We start from the raw sequence: 25,711 nt of genomic DNA, 5'->3' as shown, positions 1-25,711 counted from the left end.
TGTTTCGTCATCTTGCCACCGTTCGATAGCAGCTAACATTGATGACCTACTCGTTACGGTTGTGTTGCGTCAAGGATATCAATGCTAGAATTATGAAAACGTAGAAATGCAATGGTCAATGATATAACGACTCGAGGCGCGTTCTCTGACGGGAGGAGTGCCACACCTTGTAGAATTTCACAGGGTTTCTCATTCGATAGATTCTAGAGGAGCGAAAATAATGTGTGGTACACGTACGGGACATTTGAGTGTTTCAGCAACTAAAGGCGCTTTGCATCACTTTCAATTCTCAAGCCCTCATGCAGTCTAAACTAAACAAACTAAACTATTTAAATCTTGACTTAAAGCTTTCGTGACTGCAGGCGTTCATAGTCTTGGGTCTTTCGGTGAAGTCACGCAGATAGAAAAATAACTAATAGATCACGACGTTTCGATTGCAACACAAGCAATCGTCTTCAGGTGAAACAATACAGCAGGCGGACTGCTGAGGCAGGAAGAAATGTAGCGAGAGAGCTACTGCAAACAAAGGTTATACTGGTAGGAACCACCTGGTTCCACCAGCCCACAGGGGATTAGTGTCCGTCCGTCGTGCATACAAAAATGGGAGGGGTCGGGCTGGGTGGAGAGGGGAGGTTGGGGAGGGGCTGGTCACTCCGTGGTGCCCTTATAAAACTCAACGTTTTACCTACTCACGCCGGCTTGTGCCCGCCCTCAGTCGGGCATATTTGCGGAATACACCACGCCGCCGTTGACCCTGGCCATTGACCGAGCAACCCAACGTTCCTACCAGCTCCCTCCGCAGGAATGTGTTATACGTTTTGAGGTGGGTACAACCCAAGGGTAAGATGGAATTTGCAAGTGAATGTAAGATCGCAGAGCGAGGCATACCTCGGCTCATCCGAGAGGGGGAGGGAGGGTGGGGGTGAAATTCAGAGGGAACAAGGTGAGAGAAAAAAAGATCAAACATAGCAAACTTAGAAATGTAATGCAACTCAGAGAGTCGGCCAACATAACAGTTAACACTTTACCTGGTTGATCAACGTCCTTCCAAAGATTGCTACATTTTGCATCCATCTTCAAAATTTTGCATCCATCTTCTCGGTTGAAGTCGTGTCTGAGTTGTGTGGAAATCCTCCCCTTATAAGGTTTGCCTTGGAAGCTTAACCCCCCTTTTCCTGAAGACGACCACTTGTGTTGCGATCAAAACGTTGTAGTTTTGTTTTTCATTTTCTTTGAACCTATCTACGTGACTTTACCCAAAGACCCAATAATAAACTATTTAGTATTTGAGCAGGTAAGGCCCACTGAGCTATATAGCTGTTTATCAGAGGCGACCTGGCCACAAATCATAGCTCAACGACGTGGTTAATTATGCGGAAGTTTAAAGCAGCCAAATACTCTAAACGCGTGTTTCTAAATGTGTAAGAAGAAAAATCCACGCGCCCACGGGGAGAGAAACATGCAAACTCCAAACATACAGGCTTCAGGGTCGGCATCGAACCCATGCCCCCTCCTGTATACCAGGCGAGGTAGTTAACGTCTCCGAACCACCGTGGACCCCCTTAAAACAAAGGGGGATCTCTGCTCCAAGAGCAGCTGTCGCTACGCGGCACGATGTTTACCCAGCACTGTCCTGCAAATGCGCATTTGCCGAGCAGTAGGGGGCGAAGTTGACGTGGGGTCCCCCCCCCCAAGTTAAGTTTGTGTAATTTGCATTTAATTGATCAGATTTGGACCTTGACGTCTGCACACAGGGCCCACAAGTTTTCGAATGTCACGGGATCTTGAACTCCCACTGTGACGCAGGCACCACGTATTTCATGGTTAGTGTACTGCCCAGTATTTACGCATCGATTCTTCAATGAAGCCACGTATATAATGTTCACCTGACCGTTGTCACCACTGGTGGCCGCTGAATTCACCAATACGTGCAAAAACGAATCCATCTGTGACCTTGGAAAGAGACGAGCAATTAAATTGTGGAGAGAAGAGGATGGAGGTGGCGGAGGGGTGGTCTTGCATACAACACACTTGTTAAATCACATTTTATTTCTGAGCCACATAATTTTAAATTAATCAGTAACATGCAGAAGGCAGTTTCCCCCCAAATAAAACATGTACAACAGTGGTTATTACGTTAAAAAATGTAAAAGAAAAAAGCACGTCTAAGAATGTCATCGTAATGTACCCAAAGGAAGAAGAAACCAAACTAAATCGCTCAGGTCCCAGAAAATACCCCATGCTGCAACCAGTGCAGTTTTTAGTAATTTACAAGACGGAAACTAAAACATATGGTACATTACACAACCACACATTCCAATAGGCATTTAATAGTATAAACGTCAAATCCACTCATTACTTTGCAGTTATGCACGCAAGGCATGACCCCTTGTTTGTAATATCGAGTTAAGCCAGGCCCTCCGCAACGCACACCAAACACCGAGCCGAACGCTTTTCTTGAACTTCCAAACGCTTGGATTACATTTCCCAGATTATACTGTGTAACTGTCCGCCATAAAAACAAACAAACAAAAACTATGCAACATCTCACCGATAACAAAAAAAACACAATTATATTGCCAACTGGGTGTTAATGGGTGCTTTCCTTACTTATGTTTATGGACATTACTTATATGCTGATTATGGATTTTTTTAATCATAATTTTCCCCATTTTTAAAGCGAAAATACTTGAGTTTCAGCAGGCTCCACGCTTGAGCAAATGGCTTTAAAACACAACAGAGCGACACGTTTAGTTTATAACATGTAAAAACGCGTTGCGTTTCCCATAACAGACCTGTCAAAAAGTGGCGCACCTATCTTACTTTTTTTAAGCCAATTTGTGTTTCCCCCCCTCCCTCAACGTAACTGTCTGATTCCACCAGGGAAAATGTCCCAATGGTACTTTTTTTTCTTACATGAAAAACACGTCACGTGATTTCGTTTATTTATTACTCAGTTAAACCTTTTATATTTTTGGAACGTGGCAGAAAATGTTGTTTTCGCCTTAATAACAAACAAGATGAAACGCAACTGTCCTTTGCAATCAAGATTATTCAATTGAACACGTAGGCTTTCGCGACCAATATTCATAATAAAGGTTTTTGGGTTCGATCGCGTAAGTAATAAATGTGTTGTAACCCTCCACTACCCGACAGTCAGTAAGGTTTGTCACATAAACAAACCTTCAGCATCATTGGGCTGGCAAATCGCCCGATGATGCTGGATTTAATTGCCAGCAAAACTTCGTATTCAAATTGTAAATGTTGTGGATTTACTCTCCAACACACCGCTGGGCTGAAGTAGTAAACTAACTGGCGCGATGTTTACGTGACAAACCTTACTCGCTGTGTCGGGTGGTGGAGGATTACGACACATTTATACTTACGATCTAACCTAAAAACCTTTATTATGAAAATGATGCAATACCTGATGAAGTGCAGATCCCAGCGAGGGTTTCTAATCGAGTAAAAAAAAAAGCACCGTTGGATATCAGATTAATGGCAGGCCCCTGAATGACACCCAAAATTGCGCTAATCTGATGTGTACTGTTCGAAAAGAAGAGCGAGGCATCTGGCATTCAATCGTGCGACTTAACCTTGTTTATGTTCAATGATAAACATCCCTACTGTAATGTTTATTTCACTTAAGCCTATGGTCAAAAGTGGCAGGTAATATCTATTTGCCAAAGAGTTTACTGGCCAACCCCATCCATTTCCTCACTTTGAGAGGACAGTTTTATGAAGTGAAACACATTTTATTTCACAAACTGGTTTGTTTCTACATGTTCTTTAAATATACAATAATTAGTAAAGTGTACATGCAAGATTAATGTGGTTAAAAAATAAAAGTTCTCTTTGGCCCTCATTGGAGTAAAATTGGTCGGTGCTGTTGGTCAATGCTTGGTCCACGATGGCTAGTACTGTGTGTGGGGCTGCGTTGGACAACGCTGTTGGGATCGTGATGGCCAACAGAGCACGTGGTTCCCAGTATTCAAACGTCTTGATCCAGCATTCGGGGGTCTCACTGAAGTCCACACAGCTTTGGACAAATTACCTCATGAACAAATGTGAGGCGAGGGATATTCAACCAGCTCTGGGCGGTTGGTGCCCCCCTAAGCATTCATTACATTGAGTGCGTCACCTGACCACAACCATTACACGATGAAGGGGCTACATCATTATACATGCCCAGTTGTGTGAAATAATTTAGCGAATTACCATGACAATTATGTTAATATAATTACACATTTTATAAGGATCTGTGTTCAGGCTAGTATTTGCTGCACCCCGATTCTTTCTGTTATGTGGGGGACCGCTTTATCAAATTGAGGCCCCTAAGCTTATATTATTATTATTTTGCTCATGCCTAGCGTCACCACTGCACTCCAGTGTAGTCGACCTCGGGCAGACGCCACTCTGTGTATAAGCTAATCGTGAATACCATGCGGGTTAAACACATATAACAGTGTTTGCAGCCAGGTCTGCTGCCAGGATCATTGTCATTGCACATTGCAGTAGACAACAAGCAATTAAGGACACATGAAGCCACTCTGGCTTAAAACTCAGGATGTTTAGAGATCAGGTTTCACGGTGGCCTGCAGGTGGCTCAGAGGTCAGAGTGCTGAGTTCCTGGGTTCGATATATCGGTTTCTGTCGCCTGTCATTAAACTGGGTTTTCAAGGGTACCGAGTTGATAGTTTCAGCTGGGTCACCAACGACCGCTCAAAAAAGACAATCCCATAAACAATTTTTATGCACTAAATTTGGCTAAATTCCAACTCTGAGATGTAAAATATTGGTTTAAATGTAACACGCATTACTGTCACTCCGTGTGGACCAGAGGTCACATGATGAAGGGATGTCAGAGGTAGCTCTGCAATATCCACTTCCACGGGCTGTTCTCGAACAGGGAGGATTGCACTGCTCTGCAATAGATCAGAACGGAAATTTTTTCTCATGACATGATGCCGATTACATAATCGGCATAACACTTGAGGGTGGGGGTGAGGGGAAGAAACCACGTTCATCATTGTCACATGTGGCATCGCCAATATAAAGTTCCATCACTGGACTCCGTGTCATTGCTTAAATCATAAAATCAAGTCTCCTGGAGCCAAGTTTCAAGCCACCAAAATAGCCACGTCTTCCCATGGTGTATTATAGAGTACGTGGGTTGAGCGGCTTACCAATAGAATTAAAATATACTGTAACATTATTATTTCCCTTGAAACAAAAAGCAAAAAAATCCCCACTTTTGGTAATATTTTCAGCAACTGCTGCAAGTCTTCTCAATGGGTGTGTTTATAAGGCAACTTGTTCCAACGTTGTCATTCTTATTGTTGTAATTTTTGTTGTTGTTGTTGTTTAAGAAACATGCAGTAGTAGTGCAAGCGTTAAATACTTGTGGCAATTTACAGTAGATATAAACTAACACGCCCCCCTTAAGGCTCCGTTCCCCACGCGGGTGGCCGTTCACTTTGCTCAGCTGGAGCCTCACGATGAACGCATCGCCATGATGGATCTGCCGCACCACTTGCTCGGAGCTTCTGCTTCCTACCCACCCTCCCCCCGCCGAGGTTCCGGATCCTCTTGACGCACAATCGCCGTGACACACGCACACCGGCGCGCGTGCGTGCGGGTCGCGAGTGGGACCTACACACAATTCCCTGCAAAGCCTCTGGACGAAGCTGACGAGAACAGTCGCGAGGGCTGCTCACCGTTTGGTCGCCGGCCGCTGCTGCCAGCTGCGCTTCCAACGGCCGCTTAAGAGAGTTACGCTGCGTGTGTCAATGTCCTACAGTGTTACGTCCGTGGAACTCCCAACGGCATACAATAAAGGAACGAATATAAACAAAACGTTTCTCCAAACCGATTCGGAGATATCTCTATTACTTACAATAATTGCATTACATATTACATATACCGAGTTTATTCCAATCCCAAGGGTCTCTTTTTCCCCATGATAACAATATTTGCAACAGGAGTGTTTCTTCATGTGAATGCCGCTAATTTGGGCACTCACGGTGCACGAATCTTCCGTTTGTCGACACGTCTTGCATGAAGAATGAGGCAGCCGTATGGAGTTCAATCGTCTTGCACCACGGAAGCAAGAACCCCACCGATCCCTGTGATGTCCCATCGTCCAGTGCAGATTTGTACAGATTTGTACAGATTTGTACGGAGGAGCGCGTTTCCCTTGGCGAGCCTCTGCTCTCCCCCCTGCTGCGAGGCGACACCACCTCACTCGACTAGGACGTGCACGAAGGAGACGGGAAACACGCCCTGCCTCTCCGGGTGTCCCTCCACGTGCCCCTTCTGCGGCAGAGCAACGCACAGCACAGTGTCGCCGACATCAGGGAGGCAAACGAGGGCGGGCGACGAGGTGACTGGCCGGTCCGTACGGCCGTCAATTCTGGCCGTCAACCATTAACATCGTCGCGTCTCACAGACAGCGCGAACTTCCCACCACGAAACCTAGAAATGTTGGGGTTTTTGTTAAATCCCATTAGGGTGGCATAGGGCCAAAGGCCCACACTGTCAAAGGGACAAACAGCAATGTTGAAATATATTCTTGGGTCTTTCGGTAAAGCCTTGGAAGCTAACCCCCCTTTTCCTGAAGACGACCGCTTGTGTTGCGATCGAAACGTCGTAGTTTTTTGTTATTTTCTTTGAACCTATCTACGTGACTTTACCGAAAGAGCCAAGAATATGAATTCCTGCGGTCACGAAAGCTTTAAGTCAGCGCTGTCGAAGGTGTAATAATAGACAGGCATTAATGCGTTACTCGAATTGAGCAAGGTTGTAAGAACTGGGGACGAGAAAAGTTGTAATTCCACTGAAGCAGAAAGGGAAGTTGTTTTGACCTGCGGCGTGGTGGCGGAAATGCAGTGCAGATGAAACGAGGAGACCGCCAGCCTGTTAGACTGATTCCTTAACATTGGCGGAGAGATCGATGAGTGACATTCATGAGAACAGGAACCACGGTAGTAGCAATAGAAGAGTGACAGGGAGGCGACCGACAGCCGGTGAACGATTTGCTGGAGTGAATCGGCGAGTGCTCGTTCAAACAATCACTTTGACTGCTTTGCAATGAAACCTATCACGATACGGCACCACCCCCGGTAGGCTAGCAGTGGGGGGTGGGGTGGTGAGGGGAGGCGAGATACTCACCCACCACTCCTGGTCCTCCTCGCCCGTCACCACGATGACCTCACCCTCGTGGAAGCTCAGCTCGTCCCCGTGGTCGGCGATGCAGTCGTAGACGGCCTTGACGCGTCGCACGCGCGGCTTTGGCTGCGCTCACGCGTGCACACAGGCAAAGATCCCCCCGTGTATAGCCTTAGCAGACTGTCGGGGCAAGTGCTGTTAGAATACACCTATGAAGGCCGACACAGCCTTCATGTCTGGCTCCTGGCCGGCCTTCGTCTCCCAGGTATTCCCTTAATGCCTATCTAAATGCAAACAAAAGACCCTCCCCCCCCCATAGCCTTAACGGACTTTTGGTGCAAGTGCTATAAAGGCCGGCACGGCACACGAAGGAGGGTTTGGGAGGTGAGCACCAGCGAGGCCTCCTTCGTCTCCCCAGCGACGAAGTTTACACACTGCACCAGGTACTCATTTGTCGCTGAGTGGACGTAGGGTATCAAGCTCATGTTGCTGCTGGGTTCATAGCACAGATCGAATGAAGCCCTCCCCCAGTGCTGGACTGCACGAGGCCACGGGGTGGCTGAATGCGTCCGTCTGCTGATGACGAAGCCGCTGCCAGGGCATTCCAGTTCCCCAATAAATATACATCTGTCAAAAAATAATCACCCGAGGCTGGAAAACCTAAACCACATCCACTGCACAAACACCACGGCAGATGCGGACACCTGATGCGCAAGCGGAAAATGAGAAACTCTCCAGTGCTCGACTGTGGTCATCCAGAACAAACCGTGCCACTTATATAACGACGTAACGTCCGGTCCACAAACACGGCAATACACTTCGCTGCTGCTCCTGACGCGGTTGTCCGGCTTGACCACCTGAATGTGAAATTGTCGTCGTTGCTCTGGCATCCACATCAGCCGCCGTACAAAAGAAGACGACGGAGACTGGAAAACCTGGGGAAGACTCCACTGCCCCCTCGACCCGGGGCGACGGAACCGCCACCACCGCTGGGGCGAATCACCGGGATGTGTTTGCGCGACTCACCGGGATGTGTTTGCGAGGAGCCGGGAGCGGCACGTCCGGGAGCGAGTTGGAAGTGTCAGGTAGAGGAGGGCTCTCCTTGTGTAACTTCACGTACGCTGCCGCACAACAACCACAAGTGACAACCGCACACCACAACCGTTAGCAGGCCCTCCTGCCGCGTGGCGTTTCGCTCGCCACGTTCGTTATACATTTTTAACAATTTTAGTTCCAATTCTTGTTGTAAGCTTCCCAGTTTTATTTTTGTCAAAATGTTGCTGTCGCCGTGACGCCACGAGACTAAGAAGTCACTCGGGACTCTCGCGGGGAGAAGTGCGATCCCCCCACGTGGGAGAACGGGCCGGTGGAATCGGATACCACATAGCTACCTCGCGATCCCCCCACGTGGGAGAACGGGCCGGTGGAATCGGATACCACAGAGCTACCTCGCGATCCCCCCACGTGGGAGAACGGGCCGGTGGAATCGGATACCACAGAGCTACCTCGCGATCCCCCCACGTGGGAGAACGGGCCGGTGGAATCGGATACCACAGAGCTACCTCGTGATCCCCCCACGTGGGAGAACGGCCCGGTGGAAGTGGATACCACAGAGCTACCTCGCGATCCCCCCACGTGGGAGAACGGCCCGGTGGAAGTGGATACCACAGAGCTACCTCGCGATCCCCCCACGTGGGAGAACGGCCCGGTGGAAGTGGATACCACAGAGCTACCTCGCGATCCCCCCACGTGGGAGAACGGCCCGGTGGAAGTGGATACCACAGAGCTACCTCGCGATCCCCCCACGTGGGAGAACGGCCCGGTGGAAGTGGATACCACAGAGCTACCTCGCGATCCCCCCACGTGGGAGAACGGCCTGGTGGAAGTGGATACCACAGAGCTACCTCGCGATCCCCCCACGTGGGAGAACGGCCCGGTGGAAGTGGATACCACAGAGCTACCTCGCGAGATCCCTTCACAAGTGACCTCTGGCCAAACGCGTCCAATGTCCACGTGCTGCCCGATGCATTTCTATTTCTCGTCGCTTCTTTGCCCAGCGTTACCGTGCTGTCGGTATCACGTCACGAGACCGTGAAGGCATTCGCGACTCTTGCGGAGAATAGCAACGCCATGTAAATCAAGAACGGCCCTTAGAGGCAAGCGCCATGCAAGATACCTCTGGGTCTCTTACAGTCGGGGCAGCACTTGCTTTCTTACCCAGCGAGCCACAGAATAAATGTTCACCTCATGACAGTCAAACAGACTTGAACAAATTCACATCACGGGGTTTATTGTGTTCAGACATTGGTGTTCAGGAAGATGAGGGTAGAGTCCATCAACTCGCTACTCTTGAGAACCCGGTTTAATCAGAGGCAGCAGAAACCTGGTATTGCACCCAGGACCTCGGCACTCTTACCTCTGAGCCACCTGCAGGCCACCCCAAAACCTAACCTCTAAACATGCTGAGTTTAAGCCAGAGTGGCTTCGTGTGTAATCATTAATAACTTGCTGTCTCCTGCTATGTGCAATAACAATGATGCTAGGCATCACATCTGGCTGCATACACTTACTGTTTTATGTTTGAACCGTATGATGTCTGCCCTAGGTTGACTACACCGGAGTTGAGTGGTGATGCTAGGCATGAACCAAATAAGCAAAACCTTAGGGCCTCTAGTGGCTCGTCGCTCAAGTTGTCCCCTCACGACTGAACAAAAATATGGGTGCAGCGGATATCTTGAACTCAAACCCACCGGGGCATTTGTGAGGCGGTGGCCTCTAGAGTTCCTCTACCCGGCTAAACAAGACAAACATTACACGGACGTGTGCGCGCGCGCGTTTCGTTCGGTGGGCCGCGTGTCGACTTGCGGAAAACAAACCGAGCGGTTTGCTGGGCAGCCCTTGCGGACCCCGACTTGCCTTGGTCGCGGCGTTCTCCGTGCTGCAGCGGCAGAAAAGGCGCGCGCAGAACGAAGTTATAAACTCGGGTAACACAATCAATAAGGTTGGCCTTGACACTGGTGGGTGACGACTGAGTGACTGGGCCCACAGCCCTGGCAAGTCGACGCAGCGTCACGATTCAGAGTAATGAGATTCAATTCAAGCATCTCTTGGTTGTCGTCTGGTTATGTTTTTTTTTTACTCGTCACGTTTGCACGCTCGTGTTTTTCTGCATGTACAGTTATGTCCACTTCAATGAGCCTAACTTTAATGACACATCGCCTGCATATACTGTGCATAAATACCTGTGCATAAGCTTTTCGCGCGTGTATCATCACATCGAATTACGCCTGAAAATAAGCAAGCATTTACAATTTATGGGAAAAGAGCTCTCCCAAGTGTTTTTGTGGCTTTTACCGCATGTCATTCGGCACAAAGTCCGACGTTCCGCTCTATAGGCCGACGCTCCGAGCACGTGGAGCGAAACGTGGGACTTCAAAGCCGAACGACGCGCAGGCGTGCGACCCCCGAAAACGCATCGGAGAGTTTTCTTCTCATGAACCCTCAACGCTCGTTTGTTCCACTCACAATGGCGCGTATCATCAGCGCGAGGCTCGTCGCACGGCCGGTTTCCGGTTGCGCTCCCGCTCGGCCGAAATAAAAAACAGCGAATTTTTCAAATCTCAACAGCCTCGGCATCCGTCTGTTCCCAGTCCTCACCTGCCCTGCTGGACCATTGCCTCGATGACGCTGGGAGTCTTGGCCACGGGGGGAGGTGGCTGCTGGGAGAGATCGTGCCCTGACGGAGATGTTAGAAAGATGAAAAGAAAAAAATCAATAAACAAAATCGAAACCAGTTTTATTTTACTAGGTAAGGCCCAACGAGTGATATAGCTCTTTTCCAGAAGCGACCTGGCGACAGATAGCTCAACGAAGTGGCTTATCATGTGGACATTTATAGTAGCCCGGAGAAAAATGCACGCGACCACGGGGAGAACTCCAAATGTACAGGTGTCAGGTTCGGGATCGAATCCACGACCTTCTGCATACATCTCGACTCGAGAATTCTCACAGCCGCGCAGTGGTTTTTGCGCTCTGCGTTGTGAGCCCAGCAGTCCGAGTTCGTTCCCCGGCCCACGGGAGTTAATCTTCAACCTGAGCGAAACGTTAAACTGGTGCTGGGAGGCAGCCCATCCGGGGCAACCCATAACCGCCAGCGTGGTGATGATGGTGGTGACGGTGGGAGTGGTGCACGCCGGTAATCTGGCACGGTGGAGGCGGGGGGGTTGGTGGATCGCAACAAATGTGGTGAGGCGCCACACTCTGGACCGCCAGGAGAAGGCAGTACCATCTGTACGGGGATAGAGTGTTGCCCCCTCGCACGTGGCATGCGATTTGTCCGGGGTGCTCGTATAATAAAAACTCCTTAATTGACTGGAAACCTTCATGAAATAAAACAAAAAACGAACTTGGCAGGAACTCACCCACCCCCCTGGGGATGGATGCTGGCAACCTTCAGGCAGCCCTCCCTGTGCGGCTGAAGAAAAACAAACGTGTGAATGCGAACGCACGCAACCAAGGGTGAGGGCACCCCGGATAAAGAGAGCTGCTGCTGCTCACTTATGACGGACGTGCCGCGCACGGGCGGTGCCGGCGGCAGCGGGCTCACGGGGTCCGAGATGGCGCGCTTGTGGCCCGAGGGAAAGCCGCCGGGGGGCTGCGGCGGCGCCGGCGGCGGGCCCAGCGGTGCGCCGGGGGGGGGGCGGCGGAGGTTTCTTCTTGGACAAGTCGAGCGAGCCGGGCAGGCCGGGCGGCATCAGCGGCGCCTGCGGAATGGTGCCTGTGGACCGGGAAGGCAACGAGGGGAGGGGGGATTACATTTTTTTAAACTGTGGGACGCTACGCACGCGACTGACGTGCGTGTGCGACATTGGCCGGTACGCCGCGGGGAGACCCGACTCGTTTTGAAATTAGTTTGTTGTCCTTCCTCCACGCCTCCGATTAACGTGGTTGGCTACGTACGGTGCGAAAGAAATTCAACGTATGTACGTACTTACGACTCGTTTAATTACGCGCAAGGTCAACGGGCACGGCTCGGCTTCTGCCGTCACGCCTCCCGAGCTGCACCGGGCTGGCTCGGCACAGCACGGCACGGCACGGTATCGGCACGGCACGGCACGGGCACAGGCTCGGCTCACCCTTGTTCCTGGGAGGGAGCGGCGGCGCGCCCAGCACGGCGCCCGGCGGCGACGTCGGCGCGCTGCCCCCGTCCACCACGGTGCCGTACGTCTCGTTGTCCACCTGGAATGCTGCCCCGGCTCCCCCCAGCCCACCCCCGCCGCCCCCGCCGCCTCCGCCGCCTCCGCCGCCCCCGCCGCGCTTGTCAAACGTGGAGCTGCTGGGGCGCAGGCGCGTGGGGCCCGGCCCCGGCATGGGGAGCTGCACGGCGCCCGGCGCTGGCGGCACCCCGCCCTGCGTGGTGGAGCTGCTCCCGTACACGGTGACGGGGCGCACCGAGCCCTCGCGCTTCGCCGGGCTGGGCTGCGAGGGGAGACGCGCCCAGGGCGGAGGGTCTCGGCGAGGAGCATCAACCACCATCGTCACGCGAACGCCACTCTATTTTATTTAATAACTCTCAACAATTTTTATTTTACCAGGTAAGGCCTACTGAGCTACATAGCGCTTTTTCATAAGCGAGCTGGCTATCACAAATTATACCCCAACAAAGTTGGCTTATCGCTTGGAATTTTACAGCAGCAAAATACTCTCAACGCATGTTTCTAAATGTGGAGGAAAACCTGGAGGACCCGGAGAAAAATCCATGCAGCCAAGGGGAGTGAGAACATACAAACTCCAAATGTACAGGTAACATCAGGGTCTGGATCGAATCTACGACCTCCTTACCGAAAGAACCAAAGAGTATGGATTCCTGCAGTCACGAAAGCTTCAAATCAAAATTATTACGACCTCCTGTTTACCCGGCGAGGTAGTTAACATCTCCTAGCCACCGTGGCGCCCACAATCGTTTGTTGGCAGCGGTGAGTTAACCTCGCAGCAGCAGTGCGGGACGGTGCGGGAAGACGCGCGGTCACCTTGTCATCCAGCTCGTCATCGCTCTCGTCCAAAAAGTTCTCGCCCAGACGCCACTCGTACTCCACGTGGATGTGCGGGTTAAACTTCCCCATGAGAGCCTGCATCAGCTGTGGAGCGATCGGTGGCAGCAGCAGCAGCAGAATCGGACATCGCTCACGGCAAATATACGTGCTACTGGCACCGGCAAGGATTTCCCACCACCAGTTCACGTGCCACTCCGTCACGTCACGGTACGGGGTAATGCATTTTTATACAACGCGGTCGCAAGCCCATTCTACGGAGAGAGTGATTTTTTTTCCGGGCGTATACCGCAAGCCTCCACCGCCCCCCGGGGGCACCGTGCGGTAGGCGGCAACGCCGCGCTTTGTCCACCAAGTGGCGCACCGTTCGCTTGAAGCACGGCAAAAAATAAAGGTCTGCATTGACCTATTTCAAAGGTTCAATGTCAATACCACATGCATTTCAAAACTGGAGGCAAAGCTGCACTTTTGGGAAATGTTGGAAATAATAATTATAATAATCACGACGATTTGTCTTTGAGAGAGAGAGAGTGGCCTGCTTTACACCGTGGCATCTCGGGAGCGATTTACGCGAGATGAAGCGAGCTTGCATCTCTCATCTCAGCACGAGGTGACCCGGCACCTTGCCTGCAAGCGAGCATTAGTCTCGCAGCTGGGGGGCGATGATTGCTACGTGTACTCGCAATTGGGTTAGTTGCACAATAATCCGATGCGTGAACTTAAATCTGATGTGAGCAGAAGGTGTGCGATACGTGACGACATGACGACGATCTTGACTGCTGGCCACTGGGATATCGCTTTTATGTAATTATCATTTAACTATGCCTACGTTTGTTCCACTTTACGGATAAATTTGCAGTTGAGCGAACCGGAAAATATTTCCACACCCTGGCGCGCCATATCCCACATGTTCCCCTGCTGGTTAGCAAGCGTGCCGTGAAGGGGAGAAGACCATCGTACCAGCTCCTCGCACTGCGACTGTCTGGTCCTCTTGGCGATATCCATCGCGGTTTCCCCACTCTCGTTTGCTGCACGCAAACACGCAGACACACCCACGCATTGGCACAAAACAACACGCGGCAGCTTGCTTAGGCCAACACAACCTTTGTCACGGCGTGTTTCTCAACAGCTGTGCGATGTAGAAGGTAGTTGTGTTTAAACAAAAAGGTTTCCTGAAGCCACGCATGAACACCAACAGCCAACAACAACAAGCTGCCCGATCGCCAGGAAGTGACGGTGATGTCACCGCAGCGCTTGTGCCAGGCTAGGTGCTGTTTGGCAAGAGGACACGGATCCAGGTGTTATAGGTTAACTAACTGAGATAACTGGCAGATGCATCACCTGTGCCCCCCCCTGTACCTACTTCCCTCCATGTGCCGCCAAAGTACAAAGAAAAAGATCCGCCTTGTAGCCATGCAACCTGTTGGCCAGCGCCTTGCCTTGGTCTCCCCGGTGCTGATGTTTACACAACACACCAGGTTCTCATTCAAGGCCTGGTTGACGACCTAGGGGAGGCTCATGACCAGTTCAGACAATCACCGCTCGTGTTGTTAGCCATGGTCGGGAATAGAACTGCGGTGAGCTGGTTCATATTGCGATGCACGGACCACTATAGCACCACTCCCCACTCGCCCCCCCCGCACCTCCCCTGGGGATGGATGCTGGCAAACTTCAGGCAGCCCTCCCTGCGTAATTTTATAATCAAATTATTTGGCGACGCTGCTGCTGCTGCTGCTGCGTTGGCAGTGGTGCACAAGCACAGTAAACAAAACAAACTCAACGACGTTCATCACCGCCCTCAAACATGGCCAGATTATTTATTTTTATTTGCAGATTCATTTTGTGATCGTGCCACTGATCATTTTCATTCGGATAGCGATCACTGTTCGTCGACCTCCCAGTCGGAACGACGACCCCCTGCTCTCCGTACGACGCAGGCACCCTCACCGATATCCGTGGCCGCCTTGCTGCGGAGCAGGAGCTTGAGGCACTCGGTGTGGTTGTACACGCAGCAGTAGTGCAGCGCCGTGTTCCCCTTCACCGTCTGCTTGTTCAGGTTCCCGCTGCAAACGAGGAGAAGGCGCCCGTTGTTAACCCCGGGGAGGAGTCGCGGCGCAACGCGGGTCGGCAACCGTGCGCGCGAGTCGGTCAGATCTCGCGAAATCCTACCGACCTTTTCCCGTTCCGATGACTTACGTGTACACGTACTAATAAAACATAAAATAAAATCACTTTATCGGTACTGAGGCTCCCACAAGGCCATGCAGGAGGGCCGTGTGGCACAGTTTGACGCCTGCTATCGTACATTGCGGTCGTGTCACTACAGTTCTCTGCGGTGAGTACAATGTATTTTAAAAAACGGTGCTGCGCCTCCCTGAATAAAATTTACGCTGGAGCGCTTGTGCTTCGAACGTAAGCCCACCCTGCAACTTTGCGGACGTCTCAGAACGGGAAAGGGTTAATAACAACAAGAGCAATAAGAGCGATTAATTAAACTATTCATTCGTGGGCCATCGTTAGCGGCCGTCCGATTGTATTTGTCGACGCTGGTGAGAAACATTCAGCCGTAAGCGAATTGACAAGAATGACACATGGAGGACCTTGGAAATATAAGAAAGTTACAGCAGCGAATTAATCATAGCATTGCAGACACCGGGTAGAGAATACATTTGAGGAAAACAACATTCAAGCAGTGCTCCATCCGCTGCCGGATGAAGATGTTTCCCAAGCCGTCGCCAACTCTAGCAGTCTTGCAAAATCAGCAATCTATCCAGCTCTCGCACATTGTCCTCTGTCGTGATCTGATATTAGACACCGCCACTTGCCATCCTCCAATCCAGCGACGTATTCTGCCAAAACCCACTCTCTTTTCTCAATATACAATATGATGAATCTAACTTGTGTATGTTCTCATGTCCACGTGTTCCTCTTCCAGCTTTTGTTCCATTCATGCGCTACATATCTCTCGAATTATCCACAACCCAGCACATCTACACCCTTGAACCAGAGATCTATCGCGGTGACCCCTGACCCCAAGCACCTGTTCTGAATGAGAAAGTCCACGATGTGCAGGGAGCAGCGATCCATCTTCCTGACGGCCAAGTGCAGCGCCGTCTCCCCAACCTCCTGCGCACAAATACGGAGCAGCGAACCGCCGGTAAAATCTTATCACGAGCCCTATCGCGTATCCCACAAGCAGCGGCGTTGCACGGCGGGTAAATGTTTGCTGCGTGGGGTTGCAAGGTCATCGCGACCGTGGCTATTGCCGTGGAGCCTGCCGTGTGCGCGGTGCAGGGCTGCTGGCCCCGTGCTCTACAACTCCCCCACCCCCCCACCACCTCCGATTAGAACGTTTGACTACGTACGGTGCGAAAGAAGTTCAACATACGTATTTATATACATCAGCCATAAATGCTCTACAATGTGCCGACTGCTTCTGTATTGTATGCTATATGCCATTCTATAGGTCTCCTTGTAAACCTATAAATCTCTGTCTAAGTCTATAGGTCATTGTTTTGAAACAGCCTCTTGGGATGCGGTCGCATTGAGCTGCGATGTATGAATCTACATTGTATTGTTTTATTCTATGAGTCTATGGGTCTCTGTGTTCATCTATGCATCTCCGTAAAAGTATACGGATCTCCGTGTCAGTCTGTGGGTCCTTCATGTGTGTATTTTGTACCATAGCAACGACTACAATTTCACATTCAGGTAGTTAAGCCATATAACCGCGTCAGGAGCAGTAGCGGAGTGTATCGCTGTAATGTCTTGTTCGTATTTGTGGATCGGGGCATTGTGTCATTGTTTGTTGTACGGTCTGTTCTGGATGACCACAGTCGCAGCACACTACTGGAGAATTTTTAACTTTCCATTTGTGCATCCGGTATCCGCATCTGCCATGGTTTGTGCAGTGAATGCGCATTACACTATCGCGCTAGGAGTGGCGGGCACACGCTCGCCCACACGCCAGCCCGCCTGCCCGCCCGCCTGCACGCCCGCTCGCCCACACGCCAGCCCACTCGCCCGCACGCTCTCCCGCACGCTCGCCCGCACGCACGCTCGCCCGCACGCTCGCCCGCCTCCCCACACCTGGCCCGGGTACGGTGGCAGCGCCTCGGTGAGGTCCACCCCCTCGGCGTGCACGGCGACGAGCGCCAGCACGTCGCGCGACGTCACCGCGTTGTACAGGTTGTTGAGCTTGGCGGCCGACGTGCTGCCCGACTTGCGGGCGAACCGCCGCTCCACGTACTTGGCCACGATGTACTCCTTGCGCGCCACCCTGGGAAAGCGCGAGCGTATGGGCCGGGGGGGCGGGGGGAAGGTGGGGAGGAGCGGGGGGGACGGAAGGGGGGGGCGTGTGCAGACGAGACACGGCCGCTCGTTACGAAAGTTGGCGAAGCTCTCCCATCGTCGCGCGCGGCGAAACCTCGGACAACGCACGGCGCAAACCCAGAAACGCGCGGGACAGCACGTGCGAGCGGTGAGACACGGGCAGGGAGGAGCGGCCGCCCTCACATGTCGCTGTTCGGGGTCGGCTTGGAGCTGGACGCGTCCGGCAGCTGAGCCTCCATGACATCGTTGAACCCCGAGTTCCCCACGTTGCGCGCGATCTGCCAACGAGGGACGTCGGTTACAAACGAGTTGCGAAAAATCATGCACGTGCATGGATCATGTCAAGTGTTCCAACCGTGTGTGTTGTTTTGGAAGGCAGTGCTTTTATGGAAGTACGGAAGCTCAAGGTTAGCTGGTCAGGCCATAACACGTTCCGGTCGTCCAAGTTTTTGGGCGATTATGAACAGGATGAGTCCCGAATAGCGACGAGACTTCATACTAAAGTTTAATTCACATTGGATCATCTTTACCGGAGATATCGTGACCCCCCCATCAACCCGCGATGGACCAACGTACAGACGGAGAGACGGACAGAGCTAATGCATTAACGCTTTCGACCCTACACGGAAGGCACTCAATGCAATGCTGTGCTGGGCCGCAAAGCCGGCAGGTGGCAAGCTGAACGATTGATTAGCCTTACATGTCAGACGATGCAAGTAACAAAAAAAAGAGAAAAACAAGGAACAAAAACGACAGTGTGCAGTGCCAGGGAGCTGTAGCTCGGGAGCTATGAAGGTCACTCCTCTAGGTCAAAACGTAAATCTCACCCCTGCTATGGGGCTGGTGGTGGGAGAGGGGCGGGGAGGTGGAACAATGGCCTCTGCAGCGAAGTTACCGTGAGAGATCGAATTGACGTCTGAGGCTCGTGCCTGTGGAATCATCTGCAAATCACTGCTCATTACTTAGAAAAACGATTATAGATAGCCGAGATAATGCCCTAATAAAAAAAAATAACAACCATAGCTTCACCAGTTTGACGAAACATAATTGTGAACGGGACCGAGGCAATGAAAGACGGAGGGCAAGGCACATCACTCACGAGTAATAGATTAGGACCTGCGTTGCCAAATCAATTTCACACACCCCTTGATGTAAGGGCAGGAGTTCAATTAGCAAGAAATATCGGGCTGTACCACCGAGCGGACTAGAAGGGAAGGATGCGCGGTCCGTTAGAAATGACGCACAGGCACGAGGGTGTGGGCACCCACCAAGTAAACCCCTGCTGTGGCCGCACCACAGACACACCCACGGCCAGTGGCATAGCCTGGTCGGCATGGGCCCTGGCGCAAGGAATGGAATGCGATTCCCCCCCCGCCCCCTCTTATCGTAGCGCGGTGCCTGGGCCACTCCAGTCCATAAGCCCCAGTGCAGTTGCACTGTCTGCACAGCTCAACAGCTAAGCTACTGTCCACAATCACAGAAGAGAACAGGCAGGCGTAGGCACGGGGCTGTTTAACGAGATGGCCCCAAGGTAAGGAAGATGTGTAGAGCATGGCTGTGGGGAGATAAGCACAGCTGGTGCATCTGCCAGTCATCTCAGTCAACCCATGGCACGTAGGTCTGTCCCGTGACCTCCTGTCAGCGAGCCTTCGCCACTTCACGTGCTAGGCTATGTGCACTTTAAGGCAACGTGAAGTCGAACACCCGCTGGTAGGAGGTCACGGGACAAACCTAGGTGCCATGGGTTGACTGGCAGATGCGCCTCCTACTGTGCCAACTCGCTGTGCTATAGCGGCCCGGCACTCCGCTCGTTGTTGTGAGCGTCGCTCCTCCGCCCTCCGTTGTTGCTGGAGGGCGACTGCCTCCAACCCAGTAGCGTCCTTCACGAGCCTCCTCCTCCACAGAGGCTGATCTTTGACACCGTTCGTACCGATCATCGCCAAGTCCACTCAGCTCTCCGAAGCCTCTCGTGGCGCATCAATCCGCGAGACACACAGGCCCCGTGAGACAGACACCGCCGCGCGCCAGATGCCGCGAGACCAACCAGCAGCTCGGAGGTTCCCAGGACGTCGAGCGTTAGCGACTGGATGCGCGAGACGTGGACGCCCATCTCGCGGTGGATCCCCGAGCACTCGATGCACGTCAGGATGCCCAAGTTGGTGGAGAGCCACGACGGATCTGTGCAGAGCGCAAGGCAGCAGCAGCAGCAGCAACGATGATGATGAGGGGGCGGCGGGGGGCGGGGGGGGTGGCATGGGGGGGGCGGGGGCACGGAGGGGTGGAGAAGGGGCGAACGTCCAGATATTTTTCTTGAAACAGTATTTGGCTGCTCTACATTTCCACGTGATAGGCCACTTCGTCGAGCTATCATTTGTGATAGCCAGGTCGCTTATGAAAAGGAGCTACATATCTCAATGGGCCTTTACCTGGTAAAAGAAAAACATAAAAACACGAGTGGCGATCGCGGGCGCGCTGCACAGCGTGCCGAGTCGAGCCCCGAGGGGCGGCGCCGCGTACCCGGCGCATCGCAGTCGCAGCAGCTGTTGTTGCCGGGCGTGCGCAGGATGTCGGCGATGATGTCCTTGGTGAGGTCCGTGGCGCTGTCGCACTCGTCGCTGCCCGCCTCGCCGCTGAACGCCATGTTCAGCGCCTCCTCCTTGCTGTTCGTCAGCACCGAGATCCACCTGCGAACACACCCGCAGCGTCGCAAGCTCGGCGTCGCAAGCTCGGCGTCGCAACAGCGGCATCACTTCTGTCACTGCAGTGGAAGACGGCGGTCGTCACACGGCCGGCTCTGTTAAGTGAGATATCACGACTGACGCCACCACCAACCCGGCGGATCAATGATCTCCCGGTCTCCCAGCAACAAATCACTCGTGTCACCGCAACAGCACCCTTGCAGTGTCAGAGGTGGCCGAGTGCACTCACGTTATTAGTGTTGCTGCCAGGTTGAAGATCTCGCCCTTCAGTACCTCGAGTATAATAGTGCACCACGGCTGTAATATTATTTATTATAATTACATTATTTCCCTAGGAAAGCCTCACAGAGTCTCGGGACTCTTTTACCAGGAGGGTCACTATAGGAGGGTGGGAGGGGTTTATGGGTTTCCCAATTAAGTAATTTTAGGAAATTGGCAATTTTTTTTCCAAGCTGCACATGGCCTACTACTCCTTTTGAAGCAGGCTTTGCGTATTATGTTTTTTAATGGTTAACACACCCACTAGGGTTTACACACCCACTAGGTTGGCCATTGCCCCCGTCCGTTCCCAAATCACAAGGTGCAGTGACTCGCCACGTCAATCGCACGATTCGCTAAACGCCATCTCACCCTCCCTCTGATATTCCGACTGTATCCTTGGCTCTTGAAAAACAATAATAATAAAAACGCTTAATAAAAGCAACAAAAATCCAGAGCGCCCGTGGGCTCCAACCACGGCCCCCAGCAACGAGTGGAGAATGCTACGTAAGCGCGGTCACACCTCCGATTAGCACGGTTGGCTATGCACGGCGCGAAAAAAGTTCAACGTGCATACGTGTGCCAAGAGCGGGGGGGGGGAGGGGCGGGGTGCTCACATGAGGCAGTCCTGGTCGTCCTCGGCTTGAAAGTGATAGGTCCGGTTGTCTGCACACCGAGGACGGCAACATGCGGCGATTGATCAACAAATCAGCGGCAGGCACGCCGTGCCGCCTGCATTTCTAAAAGCGCAGCAGCAGCAGCGGCGGCGGCAATGGCAGAGCTGGCAGTGACGGCCGCCTTAGAATAAACGGCACAAGCAGGCGCTGAGCTGCAGGTAGGGGAAAGTGCAAAATTTATGAAGAAAATCCGTGCAGAGTTCATGAAACGTAACGGTTAAGTGGTTACGTCTGCTTTGAATAACAGTACAAGGTCAAGGATGCATCCCTGCAATCGTTTGCTCACACCACTTGTTCTAGGAGAGCCCCTCTCGCGGGTACTTTGGTCTACTCGTCCACGCTGGTAAGACGCCTTGGAGAAAGTGGGAGTACTCACGTTTTACCCGATCCACTAACCGTGCCGAACCCACTCACACCGCTGGGTCGACCGAGGAGACGGTAGTGGGGGGGAGGGGGTGGTGTGGGGGATTAAAAAAACTTCCCACACTGTTTCAAAGGCCGAGTCGGGATTTTCTCATCGAATCGGCGACCTCTGGGTTGCTGCTAGTGCAGCGCGCTGCTCGCCATTGTGCCGCAGCAGCAGCGTGCAAGTACGGCACGCGACATTAAACAAAGTAAATTAACTTTTTTTTGGTGTATCAGTGAATATCCTCCGGGAATTCGTCGTGGCTCGCAAGACGACGTGTGCGCACGATGGGCTCTCTCGTTCACGAGCGAGCGAGAGAGCGAGCGGGCGAGCGAGCGGGCGAGCGAGCGAGCGAGAGGGTGAGAGAGCGGGCGAGAGAGCGGATGAGAAAGCGGTTGAGAGTGCGGGCGAGAGAGCGGGTGAGCGAGCGAGAGGGTGAGAAAGTGGGCAAGCGAACGGGTCAGGCAGCATCTCTGCCGGTGGTGTGCAGCACACGAGGGATAATTACGTGAGATGAGGTCGAAGCTCTTCTTGTCGTCGGGGTACGGCTTTACCTGGCACGTCAGCAGGTTCAGCTTAGCAGGCGGTTGGTTCACCTGTGGGGACAGAGGCACGAGATGCGCAGGGAAGACAATGTTAGTTGATTCCCTTGCGTTTCATTTATGAACATTGAATACCTCGTTTTGTTAGTTGTGCAATATTTCTGAAGGACCCTGTACTCGTTCTCTGCACTATTGATGTTTTTGTCTTTATTTTGTTGTTGCTGTGTTCTTGCACCACGGATCTCCCTTGTAAAATAGCCGGGCAACTGGATAAACAGTTCCGTGTAGTTTGCTGTGCTTCACCCAAAACCTCCCATTAGCACGGATGGCAATGTACTGTGCCAAACACGTTCAACGTACATTCATTTGTGTAACAAATCCAAGTAAACTTAAACATTTCTGTGGTGACAAGGGGATGAGTTTCAGATTTACAAAAAAAAATCACATTAAGTATTGCACTAATCATTTTGGATCGCGCAAAATTTTGAACGCAAGTCCGATTTTCAGAATTCTTCAGATCGATCAGCAAAACTGAAACCCACCCCTTGTGACTATTTAGTCATGGGCCATCTCCTGCAGCGGAATAGCCGTCCGGGAAACATCCGGAATGAAAATGAAACCGCGGTGACTACGCAGACGAGGGAGCGGATCGCGGAACCCCCCTCACCGTGCCGTGCGAGATCGTCAGGTACCCGTTCTTCACCGCGCACGACCTCTTCTGCCAGACCTTGCGAATTCTGCGCACGCGTTTCCGAAGCGGAGAGGGCGAGAGAGAGATTTGGCTCATCATGGGCGGTATCGCGACATCCGTCAACAACAACAACAACAACGCTCGACTGTCACGGGAGACATCAATAACAGACGTCGCGGCGCGCTGCGCGAGTGGCAGCGTTCAGGTAAAAGTGACGGCGATTCGCACTTGTAACACACTTGGTGCCACTTGTAAGGGCAGCTCAATTAATCTTCGCGGCAGCTCGCGCGGTTGACATTTGAGAATGTGAAGAGCCAATGAACGGGTTGGCATTTAAAAATGAGTGTGACTGCGAGTGTCTTTGGATAAATGAAAGTGCTATTTATAGAGGACTCCCACGCCCCACAGAGGTTTTCTGGGCTCAATTCAAGACTGAGTCGACAAGAGAGCGATCGCCGTCTCCTCCTCCCCGTGACAAGGCCATACATTTACATTTGCTCTTGTGATGAAAACCAAAATACATTATTTGGGCACGAATAAACCGCACGCGCCACCACATCCGAGAACGCGTGGGTTTTCGCGGTCGTGATGCGCGGCTCGCCGTGCGTTGTTTTCAGTTTTCGAAGGAGCTCCGGCCGTGTCGAGCAAAAACGTCGGGAGACAGAGTGCCGAACCAAACAAACAAACAAGCTAAACTAAGCTATGTTTTTTTATTTTACCAGGTAAGGCTCACTGAGATATATAGCTCTTTTTCAGGAGCGACCTTATCGTGTGGTAATTTATAGCAGCCAAATACTCTAAACGCATGTCGATTCTAAATGTGCGGGGAAGAATCCACGTGACCACGCGGACAGAGAACACGCAAACTCCAAATATACAGCAGCAGGTGTCAGGGTCGGAATTGAACCCACGACCTCCTGCGTACCAGGCGAGAGAGATAACATCTAACCACCGTGATGATGAGAGAGACGCGCAAACTCCAAATATACAGCAGCAGGCGTCAGGGTCGGAATCGAACCCACGACCTCCTGTGTACCAACCGGAAAAATACGTGGGAGAGCAGCACCTCGTTCTCCGCCCCATTCTCCAAGCAAATTCGGGTGGTGAAGTGGCCGAGCAGAAGCACATTTTACCACCTGTTGCAGAGGTTCGAACCCTGCAGCCACCCCGGTTAATACCGTTTTAACCAGATAGTCTGCTTCAGCAGTGGGCCTCGAAAATCCCGTGACGTTGCGTGAAAAAAAGAGCAAGAGACCACACACGTGCCTGGAGTCGTGGTTCAAAAATCACCAAATTTGAAAATGTACCCGAAAATTACTCCAAATGGGGGAAAGCACATCGCAATCACCGCCCACGACGACGAAACGTGGCAGAGCCCTCCTGAAAAAGTCTTGAGACTCAGCGAGACTCTCCTGGGTAAACGTTATATTTTTTTACCCAGCATTCCTCCTCCTGCACGTGTCCTCAACCAACCCTACAAGCTGCACCTTCATAAAAAAAGCACATACACAGCCACCCTCCTACTGCTCCAGCAGTAGCAGCCACAGCATACCGCTGCACACTCCATCCACACGTAACCATCGCCGCCCTCACCCCCACCAGCACCGCACGCGCGAGCATCCGGCCTGCTCACTCACCCCTCGCTCTTCTTGAAGAGGTAGCCGGTGCGTTCGCTGCCGTGCTCCTTGTTGCCCTGCAGCTGGTGCAGGCTGTAGCCGGCACCACTCTGCCTCCCCTGCGAATCCTGGCACACGGCACCCACGAGCACAAACATCACGCAGGCCGTTTGGGGGTGCGGGGGGGGGGCGAAGCGTCGTCAGCCGAGCACCGATTCTGAAGGCCGGCACGATGCACAAGGAGGCGCTCCGTCTGCAGTACCACGCCCGGCCACCTTTGTCTCCCCCAGTGCCGGTGTCTACGCACCGCAGCACCGACTGTACCGGCTTACGGCCGAGGCTTACTAAGCGGGGGGGAGGCGGGGGGGCACACGTCCGCGGGCCCCAACGCGCCAATGGCTTCCAAAGTAGGACACGCGCACGTGGGCAGGCCCCGCAGGGAAGGCCCCACCGACAATGGCCGGCAGGGGAGACGCCGAGCTCATAAATCACCCGGCTCGGATCGACGAGTTCACTCGTCCAACGTCGTTGGGTCAACGTTGGCGTGACGTTCCGCGCGTCAACCGGGTATACTGCCCTGCGGCGGTTCAATGGCATAAAAAACACCTCAGGATAACTTTTATCCCTCAGGTTTGTTTATAAAGGAATTTCAAGTGAGGGGGACCGGTGGTGCGGCGGTTTGCGCACTCGTGGTAAGCTCGGTTATATAAGGTGTGAGCGTTTAGAAATGCACTTACTTACTACGAACCAGGCTACCCAAGTTCATTCCCCGGCCGTGGCTAACAGTCAGTAGCAGGTGATATCTGAACGAACGCGTGTTTAGAAATATGGTCAAACAAACCCCATCAGTAACAATGCTTTGGGAGGCCTTAATTCAGCAGTGGATTTTGATCACGGGCTACGAATTATTACAATTTTACGAGGAGATACGACACACACACACGATGTTGCATGTAACTGGAAACTGGTGTTCACATCAATTTTGTGGAGATTAACACTTATTGATGTAAAACTGAACCTTTATGTCATCAACATTCCCCTGATACTCAAAAGGTGTTTAACCCAATTAGTCACTTGATAAGTTGAGGGAGAAATAATAATAACATTGCATTCCAAAACGGAAATCGAACGGACACTCATTCACCCTCAATAGGTATCAAGCACAACACGATGAAGAATTGTGGTACTTTGTAACTGAACAATCACCGGAAAAAAACATCACACACAGGGAGACGATGCGCACCGTGAAAGGAAACCGGATGGTCAAGTTTTA

The 25,711-nt window shown here is 52.2% G+C and overlaps 1 protein-coding gene across 1 annotated transcript in view; it reads right to left on the bottom strand.

Annotated features, from left to right (window-relative positions):
- Positions 1 to 2,031: 2,031 nt before the first annotated feature.
- The window catches only part of LOC144732527 (arf-GAP with SH3 domain, ANK repeat and PH domain-containing protein 2-like), a 110,836-nt gene continuing 87,156 nt past the window's right edge, over positions 2,032 to 25,711 (bottom strand). Inside the window, 20 exon segments of the mRNA XM_078613935.1 lie at positions 2,032 to 6,315; positions 7,171 to 7,293; positions 8,194 to 8,288; positions 10,044 to 10,105; positions 10,825 to 10,903; positions 11,725 to 11,866; positions 11,868 to 11,944; positions 12,303 to 12,645; positions 13,197 to 13,304; positions 14,178 to 14,245; positions 15,165 to 15,280; positions 16,258 to 16,343; positions 17,307 to 17,496; positions 17,733 to 17,827; positions 19,594 to 19,727; positions 20,067 to 20,233; positions 21,124 to 21,172; positions 22,098 to 22,185; positions 22,799 to 22,868; positions 24,460 to 24,566. Of these exon segments, the coding sequence (XP_078470061.1) occupies positions 6,241 to 6,315; positions 7,171 to 7,293; positions 8,194 to 8,288; positions 10,044 to 10,105; positions 10,825 to 10,903; positions 11,725 to 11,866; positions 11,868 to 11,944; positions 12,303 to 12,645; positions 13,197 to 13,304; positions 14,178 to 14,245; positions 15,165 to 15,280; positions 16,258 to 16,343; positions 17,307 to 17,496; positions 17,733 to 17,827; positions 19,594 to 19,727; positions 20,067 to 20,233; positions 21,124 to 21,172; positions 22,098 to 22,185; positions 22,799 to 22,868; positions 24,460 to 24,566 (2,274 nt within the window). The 3' untranslated portion in view covers positions 2,032 to 6,240.

The sequence above is a fragment of the Lampetra planeri genome, chromosome 2, assembly GCF_965212315.1.
Source record: "Lampetra planeri chromosome 2, kcLamPlan1.2.h2, whole genome shotgun sequence".
Lineage (NCBI taxonomy): Eukaryota > Metazoa > Chordata > Hyperoartia > Petromyzontiformes > Petromyzontidae > Lampetra > Lampetra planeri.
This window is presented reverse-complemented; position numbering and strand designations above follow the sequence as displayed.